Genomic DNA, 12,487 nt, shown 5'->3' on the forward strand with positions numbered 1-12,487 from the left:
TTTTGCCCAGTTAGATACTTACAAAAATATAATTATCTAATAGAGGATGTCCACAACATCACATGAAATTTACCTGTTGGTTCAGCTATGGTGTACAGTGCAGAATGCTATTTTTACTGAAAGCTGTACAAAATGCCATATAATATTAAAATATTCTCCAACTAAAACACATTCATATACGTGTATTGTGAGAGATGAAAGATTAATTTCTGAGCAAAGAATCCTGAGACTATTTACATGGCTTACAAAATCTACAATGATAATATTATATTTTTTTTGCGAGACAGATTCTGCTTTTAAACAAGGAAAAAGAAAAAGATGTAAGCATTAACAGGTTTTATTCACTATTAAATAAAAAAAATGAGAAATGCTACGACTCATGTTTTGTCATTCCCAGTCAATCTTAAATTGGTTCCTTAACATGATCGAATACAATGAAATATATACAATGCTATCCAAAATACAAGAGCCACAGTCCAGCATCTGTTTAATATTGTGACCCAAATCTGCATGTCCATGTGACACATTTTTTCAGGAACTAAACATATGTTTACTTTTACATTTGACCTGCTCCATTTAGACTCTATGATGATGCATTCTATTACTGACAGCTTAAATATATACTTGAGATTGTTTGTTTGGTCATCTGAAAAGTTTAATGTTACCAAATGTACAGATGAATGTGGTGATAAAAGTGTAATCATTTAAATATTTTCTGTAAGAGATAAACTTGTATGTGTTATTTAGTTACCAAATGTACAGATGAATGTGGTGATAAAAGTGTAATCATTTAAATATTTTCTGTAAGAGATAAACTTGTATGTGTTATTTATAGTGAATGCAGATTTAATTTAATTGCTACAGTACATTATTTCATTTCATATGACATGTTCTGCAAATTGTTCCCGAATGTTAAGCAAATATTGTCCATCAGTTTAGTTACTAATTTGTTACATTTGAACCCAGTTATACTTGTGAAGAAGTTGACCTGAATACAAAATAAACATTTAAATGCCAAAGAAAACTGACCAAATACGTATTTATAAAAGGTTTTGCAATTAGGCCAACAATGCGAAATGAATGAAGTCATGACCATAATCATGCCAAAAGCACAGAATTGCTCGGAACCAAAATTAAATTTACAACCACATGTACCAATTGTGGACCAGAAAAATTAAAAGCAATTATAATCACACACACACACACACAGATAGATATATATCTATATATATATATATATATATATATATATATATATATATATATATATACATGTATATATATATATTTATATCAGTATGCCTTGTTTATATCTCGAAATGACTAATCCATGTTTTTGTCAATGCTATCGACTTTCTAGGTGCACTGATTGCTGTTAATACGTGGATTGATGTTTTTTTTTAAGACTTTAAATAGTTATTTCTGGTAGAATTTAACAAGCATCTATATTGATGTGAAGATATTTGGGCTTCAAAGGTTGTACGGTAAATTGTTAATATTAATTCAGTGGTGGTCGTGAATATTGTCAAAGTGTTCACTTTGATTATTGCAGTAATGCCCACTCATCTGACATTCAGTCTATTATATTTCTGAAGCTTTGCATATGTTACGACTAGATTCGACAATGGATAATAAAAATAAGAAAAGCTTACTAATAGCAGGTTAACAATGCAATTAATTATATACATTCTTGTTAAATACAAAGTGAATTGCTAAGCAGCTATTTATCTATTTACCTATTTTGATTAAAGATCAGAATTAAAATTGCCAAAGCCAATGACCACAGCATCATTTACATCTGATGAACGTTTGCATTAGGTACTGAAGCTCACTATCGGAATTCGCTTCGGCATTGCTTGCTTAAAACCGAGTTTTGTCATATTTAAAGTAGCCCATGAAGTGCTTGGGTATACTATCAAATTACGCAGAGACATGTTTTCAGCAGTTACATTTGAGGCCATGTTTTGAATGCTGCTACTAGTGGAATGAAGAGAAATGTGTAAATTGAATGATGGACCTGGAAAGCTTTCATTTACCAAAAGGTATTTATGTATACATAAACATATATGGATATGTGTTTAAAAGTAATGCCATGGGGCAGGGTTGATGTGCTAATTGTTTATCTGACGTTTTTCAATCACATCTTTTGAGCATTTAAATTACAAGATGTTATCCAAGCGTAAGTGGCTTAATGTAACACTAGTCCTTTATGTTTTCATAACAATCCTTGGGACATGCTTGAATTCTGATACAGAGTAATTTAGCTTCTACTCTGTGTGCTACTTGCTGTGATTTTTAGAAAAGTGTTAGATGTGAATAGAACTTGTTACATTTAGATGCTTGGTTGCTAAATGAGAAAATAGAAATATTATATCTGGTTTGCTTTATATACAGCAAGGAACCAGTTTTATGTGATAACATCAACTTAATGGTCAGTTTAAATTTGTTTTTCATAATATCATCTTAGTTTTATAGTGTTATTGTGACAACAAGAAACATTTTCATTCAATGGCAGGTGTTTTTTTAAACATCAAAGTTTCACATTTAGCAACTACTGCTAGGAACTGTTATAATTTAAATAATTTAAGACTATTCACTTGTTTTGCCACCGATTGTGTGTGTGTGCATGGGGGGGATCGGGGTGTTTTCGGTTGGGAGAGGAAGGAGGAGGTGATCGAATATGGCTTGAATTACACTTAATTATATTTAATTTTTCAATATATTGCTAGAGACTAGCTTTACACCATGAGTATTAAATATAAAATGCATCCTCAGTCAAAAGTTTCATCACAAGGTAACATTGTTTTCATTTTAACATGTGTCGTTTGTGACATACTCAATCAATAGTTAATTTTGTTTTAGAAACATCGAAGAGTGACATTGAACAGTAGACGATAGAAGCTGTCCCATCTGGCTGTTGTTGACTTGAGGCAGGAAGCTACAGTAACAGGTGTAGCGCCAGATTTCAAAGAATGTCACTCCTCAGCCAGTGCCTGGAGATACATGTAGATTCGATATAAAAGTGATGAGGGACAGTTACTTTTGTTCCATTGAAATCACTTTGTTCTTGTTGTGAATGGCCACTGATAGACTGCAACAGTCAATACAGTGTTCACAATTCTGCACATTTAGAATGGCCATGCTATCTAAATAACATTATTTTCAAAGTGTAATGGTAAAGGTATAGAGGAACATTTTCAAAACATCACTCATTTTTAAAAGTTTTTTTAACTATATTTTGCCACATTATTCTTGTACGATAAACGTTGGAAAGAATTACCACATATATGTCATAATGTTCCATTATTTTTGACTGTACAAGTACAACATAAATAGTATGTTGTTTCTTTTACTGCACTGAATGATTTCTTCAAACAGGTCCTGGGAATATTATAGAATCAAAAAGGAAAACTCTGATGAATTAACCATTACGCAAAACGCTTTTATAAAATAACATTTATTGATGGGGAAAAAGATCTCTTATGATATAGTAGTGTATACAAATAGTGCAGGAATTAAAATTTCTCAGTATGATCATTTTATTTTGCATTTTTTATGCATGGGGAATGGTTTCAGTCAAAACTAACATGTACAGTCATAATAACAATTACTATGGGTCCTAGCACTTTAAATTCTCACATTCATATAAGACTATATTTCGTATTAGACTCAAAAAATTGCCTGGTGTGAAACATAGTTCAGATGACCAGTCGCACATTTATTCATTGTTTCGCTTGCTAGCCATATCTCTTAATCTGTGTACGATAACGATAGAGTAAATAAACAGAGTCAGAATAAGAATGTGGTCACTTTCATATATCATGAAAATATATAATATATTTATATATTTAAATTTATAGATATATTGATATTTAAATTAACACACATGTTAATTCAGCAACTTTGCCAAAATGTAACACATCACATGTGAAGTTAGAAATTCTGAATGTAATTGTATATTGTGCATGGGAAAAATCATACTAGTGTGTTTTCCACAATTGTTCAAACTTGTCTGTCTGTCTGTCTCTCACTCTCTATGGTTGGGTTTCATTGCCACAGACAGCATTACCAGGGGTGTATTAAGATGTTAAGAAAATACTAGAAATCATTGTAATAGATGATATCTGATTATGTTTTAGAGTTTTAAAGTAACAAAGAAGTCTTATTCAGAGCTACTCACAAAGTCATCGAATGGATTCATAGGCAATGTGCAATACTTAACAATATTTTGTTGAACTTCATCAAAAGCGACTTTGACAGAGGTTGGAAAAACTGATTTAACAAAGAACCAACAATTACACAATTTAAGTCAACACCTAAATAAATATCTTCACCGTGGAATAAAAATTTGTTTGAATCATCTGCATGAATTTCTTGATGAAAGATTATACATTATTTTATTTTAAAAGTCTCGTGTACAACAGATATTTACAATAACTAAATAAACTAAATAAAAGATTACAGGAATTCTGTTGTTTCACATCTAACCATTTTTGGGGGAATGAAAAACTAGCCAAATTTGCCTGATGTCTTGTTTTGATCAGTTTATGACATTAAATTAATGATAATTGATTGCGTGAGTATTTGATAAGCATGATACGAGTACAAGATGGGGACAAGAAATTAAATATTTACAATATTTCAGAATTATAACTCATTTGGAGTTTTATTTACTAGACCATATCTTTGCAATTTACAGGGTATAATTGTTTAATTTATTGCAGAATCCTTTGTTGTTGACTTAAAAGTTGTAAAACATTGTAAAACCATCAAAATTTTAAATCCCTTAGAAAGCATTTTAAGTTGGTGGTGCTGCACTCAATAATTACATTGTCATTGTTTGCGGACAAGAATTTGAAAAGAACTAATAATATAGTACCTGCCAGAAGAATATCAATTAGTAATTTTCAACCAGGTCTCTGTTAATTGGTATAATACAATATGAATGTTATTCTGATGAAAAGTAACAATAACATATTTTATTTTATGCAGATTGATTTACCCCGTGCCTCCAAAGAAAGACAGAAAACAGGATCAATGATAATGATTATTATGTCCATAAATCAGATCATATAATTTAACGAACATGTAAATGTCGAGATTCCAATGTTGTTAGTTATCCCTTATCATAATTCATAAGATTTTTTAAATCGGGTAAATAATTTTAAGTGCCATTGTTATTAAAAAAACATGGATCGCTTAATTCAAAAGTTGCACTTGTTTGAATTGTTCTGTATTCAGATACATTATGTTGATAAAATGTTGAGTCAGTAATATTCATGACAAATTTTTTCTTCAGATTTCTGGCATTTCTTATACTAAAATGTTGACTCTGTTACTGTATTGTAGTAGGAGACTGTTATAAGAAGTAGGCAAGTAGACAAGAAGCGTTGTGAATTTCTCAATTTCAAATTCCTTTGTATTTGATCAAGACACTGCATTTGTCGTAAATTGACAAGAACATATCGATAAGATTGGCGCATACAATCAAAGTACTTCCAATGGTATTGTTTCATATGTCATCACTCGGCATGCTGTATTTACTGTTACTGAATAAATATTGATATAGAGCATTACGGTTTAAATGCAGTTTTTAACAAAAGAACAAATTCAACAATGTAATATTTAACATAAAGTGTTTGCAGTCTTGGTTTATCGTTCCATGTTACAGAACTATGATGAAAATTCTGTGTTTCGTCATATTTGTAAGTCATATGACTAACAGTGTTTACATGTTTTATTTTAATTTCGCTAGCTTTCTTGCAATAACATAAGAATATCAACAGTTTTCATGGAAAGTGTTGTTAATTGATTTTTGTTTTCTCAAAATTATTTAATCTTCTTTTTTGAAAAGGCATTAAAGAGATGTCACAGATTCTCTTTCCTAAACTCGCTGGAATACTTTAATTTGAAAAAGTTGACTAAAGAAAAAAAAACCTTACCACCTCCCCAATAAAAAGAAAAGAAAAAGATCTAATCATGAACAGATTGTTATATACTTTAAACCAGGCATGCAGCCCACATCAATGAAGGCATTCCTTTTGAATACATTCATTTTAATCGATACATAATCAATATTTTTTTATTGCTTTCTGATGGAGTTTTAGGTGTCTACGACAATATGAGACTCTTTCAATAATATTATGCATGTTATGACAGTCTGTCAATCAGATTACTCTATTTTAAAGAATATTGCTAGAATAGGTCAGTCATGTCAAGAAGCATATTCAAACGGAACAAAGAAATATGAATATATGAAAGGTAGAGCCATTACAAAATAATGTAAAACATGCGTGAATGCAAACTGTTAAATGTCATTTAATTCTTTATATATATATATATATATATATATATATATATATATGCAGTTACTTCAGCCATTACTTGTCATAACACCTGTCATATTATTTTTCTCCTTTCAAAAACTTTGGTTCAACCAACAGAATCTACACCTTCCGTACTGTTTATTGACTATTTGCCTGGCTTTTAAACTTCTGGGTCGCTTTCTGATATCTCCTGTCCATCATAATGAGGAAACTGGAAAGAAAGTGAAAATATAAATGTTGGTATGTTTTATCAAACAGATGGTTGCTAAAGGTGAAGATAAATCCTTTAGCTGCTTACACTCCTTTATTTACCTGTAATTAGAAGTACCCTTTACAAATTTGTTGTAAATTGCAAGCAAAAATATCGATACAAGTCATTCTAACCAAATATACAGAGTTCATCAATGAAAAAAGTGCATGACCTTACTGGGCATACATTTGAAAATGCTGTTTCATTGCCCTGGATAATTAATGATTATTACAATTTTCCCCTACTCTGAGCATACATATTTTAGATACCAAAGAGTTAAAACTTTTCTGCAATATCACACTGCCTTCATTAGCGAATACTGAGTACAGCGAAATTCTATTAATCATGAGCATACAAGAGAAAACAGGTGCTGAGTGATTATAATAGGAACAAGTGATATCAATAATGAGGAAAATGTTGTTGTTGTGGGGTTTAACGCCATTTTTCAGCACATGATAGGCTATACATAGCAGCCAGTATTAATGGTGTTGGAAGAACCCAAGAAAACCCCGGAAAAAAACACCGACCCACAAGAAGCTACTGGCAAGCTTTCTCACATACCCACATTGACCAAATCCGAGACTCGAAACTATGCAGACAGAGGTGAGATGGTAGTGATCTGTAAGGGAGAGTGCTTTAGACTACTCAGGACCCCTCATGAGGAAAATGAAATAACATATTATCTTGGTTTGTTAGAAAACACAGTTGAAATCTCTTCTTCAAAACATTTCTGGCACGTGATCATGTTTTAATAGAATAAACAGTAACCCTCCCTTCCAAATATAAAAAGCACTAAATTCACATTCTTCCTAAATGTTTTTTTTTAAAAAAAATAATTTAAAACTGGAATAAACGTCAAATTGCTGAATTATCAGAATTGGTTTCATATGTCAGGTCTACATTTGGAGAGTTTTACTAGTCTTAAGATCCAATGAAATTTCCTTAGAGCTCTGAGTTTGAGTTTTTCAACTTAGACAATTTTGGGATTTCGGGCTTAATCATTTTCATTTGCATTATAACTGTTCTTCATTGACTAAGACTGAATTCCATTATTAACATTATTTTTCAGCATACACACCTCATGGTTTCCAATATAAACATCAAATAGTTTGTAGTGTTCAGATAAATGTTTTGATTTACAAAACTGTTACACTTCGACTGACAGTGTTGAAAAAATACAAGCAAATGATTTCATACCTGTGTAAATGGTCATCTAACCATGCTTTGTGTTTCAGTTCTAACCATGATGCTGGAAATGCCTGATAATCTCCCAGTTTGCAGCCTAACAAAGCACCAGCCACGGCACCATTTGTATCAGCATCACCTCCCTATATATTTTTTACAATTCAAATTAATTGATAGGTTTGATGATGAATTGGTTTGAACATAGGCATTATACTTGTCTTTGTAATTACCCAAAATATGAATGTGAATATATAGAATACATCGATTTTGATAATAAGGGAGAGACTCATTTCATTTTTATAATGCCTTGTCCAAGAGGGGATGGAGCTTTAGTTTTCTTACATTGTTTTAATTTGTTTCATGCTGGTTTGCTGCAATATTTTTGTATGCCGATAATTTATTAGGATAATTTAACAGAGTGTTCGTAATCTGAGTAGTATTTAAATCAATTGGATCTGCCAATACAAAATTTCAAAATTGTACATGAAAATAACGATTAAATGTTATTGTCCAATTCTTTGCATTAATAGTAATTATAATTTAAAACTAGTGATTTAAAACTGTTAATCTCATTCAACTTAACCTTTCCATATATATATATATATATATATATATATATATATATATATATATATATATATATATATATTGGCACTGCATAACAATAATTAGAATAATTAAAAAATTGTTTGCTTCCTGTCACAACTGTTTGGTTTCTGGATTCTGCAGATACTATTATTGCCTAACAATTCTGAGAACTAGCTGATAATTATGTTCTCTTCGGCCTTAAAACACTAAAGTGGTTATATGGAATCATTCCTAAATGAAATAAACAACATTTGGCTCTGATCCAAACTAGACAAAAATAACATGACTGTCAAGAGTCTTCTCCCAAGATATCCATCATTTTTATATTTGTGAAGTAATTAATAAATTTTGATCAAGAAAGGACGTATATAATACACCTAATACATGTAATGCACATTGCTATAAGTCAGTGAGTACTGTGTTGACTATCAAAACTTTAACATGTTTTAACTTTAGGTATAATTTGGAGTCAGACAGTAATTCAAAATGTTAATAAGCTATATTTAGAACTAGTTTGGGAAAAAAACTTTGTATGTAAAATAACACAGAATATGCTTTCTAATATTCCAGTGGCTTACATGAGTTGCAGTCCACTCTCTTTCTGTATATAATATCCATTTGTTATATAAATCCATCTAGCAGTGATATGATTTTAAAGAAATTCATCAAACAGCTTTGTAGCCTCCATTTCTGAATGGATTTCAATATTAGATATTTTATCACACACACACACATATACACTTCTTTATGTAACACACACACACACACACATTTCTTTTATATCGATATGCCTAGCATTATTCTAACCTAACATTTGACTAATGGCTGTAAATTTATGATGTGCCTTGAGGTTTGACTTTTAATTTAATTTCCCCACAAAGAAAGGTGCAATAAATCTTCAAGAATTTTATGAATAGCGGTATTTTGCCATTTTTGTTTTTTTCTGTTTCTAAAAGAACGTGTAAGCAATCTGATCTGAAAACTGTATCGAAACTTTCGAATTCACTCAAATGTTATTTTATTGAAAAATTTCAACTTTTCGCAGTGCACAAGCAATTTTTAATTGAGTTATGTCCCTTTCCTGTGATAATTATTTGTGCTGTTTTTCCTTCTCTTGATGTGATGGCAATTATAAATGTCATTCATGCTTTACACATTTCATTTACATCCATTATGTAAGCTTAATTTTATGGAAGATTTGCAACATTTTATCAAATAAATGTTTGGAACAGTGATTAATTCAAAGTTAACTCAAAGTTAATGTTGCATTCTATAGATGTCTCCATATGATCAAGTAGTAGCATTGTTAATTCTCTCATGCATGTATTTTATTTACTAAAATGAGAAGCTAAATTAACACATTTTCCAGCTTTAACACTTACACTCATCACGATGTCAGTAAGTGCGTTTTGAAAGTTGTCTTGCTTCAGAGCCCAAAATCCAGCACCCATGCACTTATAGGTGTAGCCCATTTTATCTACTTCATCAAGTTTCAGTTGCAGAAGATCTGTACAATTCAAGTAAGCGCTCAATTCCTTTTTCTGTAATAATAATAACAATAATACTGACAACAACAACAACAATAACAAACATGAAGAAGAAGAAGAAGATGATGAAGAAGAAGAAATAGAATAAGAGGGTGAACATTAACCATTACTTCTCTTGGATGAATACAAAAATGATATTGAGAATTACATATTAACTGCTAAGGAGTGTGATACTTTCGCACTTTAAATCAATTGTACACAGTCTTAGATCCTTCTAGAAAAGATGATTAAACATATAATTTGAACAGTCTTTCGTGCTATGAAAATTATCGCTCACAATTTCAGCCTACCACCTACTACTAGTGAACAATAAAACTATATATATATATATATATATATATATATATATATATATATATAATAATAATTTTTAGACTGAATAAAGGTAAAGATGAAGCCTGAGTAGTAAGTTTGTTTTAATTCCCATTCCACTCAGTTTTAGGAGCCTATCAGATAAAGCATTATAAACGCATGTTACATGAGGAGAGTTATTGTTAGCAATGACATGTTTCAAATGAAGTGTATCACTTTAAAAACTTTGGAACTTGTGAACTGACTAGCGAAATACAAGGTCAACAGAGCATGACCTCTAGCTGGTGTCCATCAGTTCTTCAACTGGAACTATGAAGAACAGATTTTAATCAAATTGTTTTATTCAGCATAGTCGTTAAGATAATTACAATATCCGGGCTGATAAATTGTATCAGCCTATATACTTTTTATCTGAATTGTTCGAGTGTTGTATTTACTTTGTTTCCATTTATAAATCACTCTGAACCGCTCCGGTGGCCTAGGGATTAGAGTGTCCGCCTCAGATGCGGGAGGTTGTGGGTTTGATCCCCGGCCAAGTCATACCGAAGATTACAAAAATGGTACTAACAGCTGCCTCGCTTGGCACTCAGCATTAAGAGGTTAGTGTTAGGACTGGTCTGCCCAGTGTCAGGATAATGTGACAGGGTGGGACATCACGCTACGTCTGCGGCATGATGCCCCAGTGCTAGACATCACTATAAACTGCCACATTGCGATATGACTGAAAATTTTTTAAAGCTACATTAAAAATCCAAATCATATCACACACATCACATAAATCACGGAAGTAATCATAAACCAGTCTGTTACCATTGTCAATATGAATTCTGAGAGGGAAAATGGCGGATTCACAGCAGATTCAATGAGATCTTTGTTGACAATTGCAAGCGAAAAATATCTCAGAACTGGACGATATGATCAAAAAAATAAGCTCATGTACTTGTATGCATAATGAGGGTGACACGAGAATATCGCACAGTATTATGAATCTTCCATTAATCAGTAGTCTGAGAGGCACAATGCAACTATCAACTAAAAACATCCCAAAAAAGTTTAAAACCATCAACAATGTTTTCAGGCTGTACATTCAATGCCCCTATTTCTTTCATGATAAATTAGACACAGTAGGTCAAAACATCAAATGCACCTATCTTATTTGCAGAAGTCTAAACAACATTTGTTGATTATTCATGTCTCTTTTTAATACACTGTGTACAATTATGAATTGTTTAAAGATTTGAATGTGACCTACATCGTTTACATTCAATTCCATAGTGATTGGAAAAAAGTGTGAGATAGAACAAATAAGAAATATACACATGTTGATCTCTAAATGTCCTTTAAAATACAGCCTAATAATTCTAATTGTTACTTGTTTAAAGATGTATGAGAAAAAGGTCAATACTTTCATATTATCAACCACTGAATCAGCCCTTGATCGATACACAAACAAACTGTCGGTCACATATTGAAATCTCTGGCTGATTATTGGATGATATGGCAAACGTAATGTATTAACTACTTATCAAGCCTAACAGCAACATTTACACCAGAGTTACACAATCCTTAACCATTAACTTCTTTAATTATATTAACAATTAACTTCTGCCATAAATGTGTTATTTTTCTAAAATGTGAGATGGCCGTGCTTTTTTAAAATTTTACGCACTCTGACTCCACCTCGAAATCAAGGAAGCTTATAAAGAGCTTCACAATTCTGTTGATTCCAATGGCATTCATTAATGATTACTTTCATTTTTAAAATTGATGGATTATCGGTTAGCCAATACTGTTTGAGTATCTCTTGAATTATATTTCCAAATCACTACCAGGTATATATGAAGTACATAACATGAAATCTTAAATTCTTTCTTTACATTCGAAATGAACTAGTCTTAGTAGTTGACATTCAAATTGCATAATCTCATTAAAAGGTCTAAATGATTTGCTAGCTTATACAGCTCTGTTTAGTTTCCATTAATTTTATTGAAGAATGTAAGAAGGACTGCAACATAAGCCTGTATAATTATTTAAAGCAAAATTACAACTAAATATAGTATTTAAACATCTTTTTCATTCAAATTACAGAAAGATAGCCACCCCCTCCCATACCTCTCAAACAATTATTAATAAGGTGAATCAAAATATATTACAAACCATGAATTATGATAAGAACAGCTAAAATGCCATTGAAACAAAAACAACAATCAAGTACTTGGCATATCCTGTCTTTACTAAGATAACAGTAGCAGTATAATTTAAGGCATGCAGACTTTTTT

General features: G+C 31.3%; 1 protein-coding gene across 2 annotated transcripts in view; it reads right to left on the bottom strand.

Annotated features, from left to right (window-relative positions):
• Positions 1-321: 321 nt before the first annotated feature.
• Positions 322-12,487, bottom strand: part of LOC149807528 (uncharacterized) — a 49,754-nt gene continuing 37,588 nt past the window's right edge. For both annotated transcript variants that reach the window (XM_089967423.1, XM_089967413.1), the window contains 3 exons: positions 9,732-9,890; positions 7,774-7,904; positions 322-6,537 (listed from right to left, as the gene is read on the bottom strand). In XM_089967423.1, coding sequence (XP_089823549.1) covers positions 6,465-6,537; positions 7,774-7,904; positions 9,732-9,890 — 363 coding nt within the window. In that variant the 3' untranslated portion in view covers positions 322-6,464. The remainder of the gene's footprint in view (positions 6,538-7,773; positions 7,905-9,731; positions 9,891-12,487) is intronic.

The sequence above is a fragment of the Sinohyriopsis cumingii genome, chromosome 1, assembly GCF_028554795.1.
Source record: "Sinohyriopsis cumingii isolate HCF-2022 chromosome 1, ASM2855479v2, whole genome shotgun sequence".
In the NCBI taxonomy this organism is placed as follows: domain Eukaryota; kingdom Metazoa; phylum Mollusca; class Bivalvia; order Unionida; family Unionidae; genus Sinohyriopsis; species Sinohyriopsis cumingii.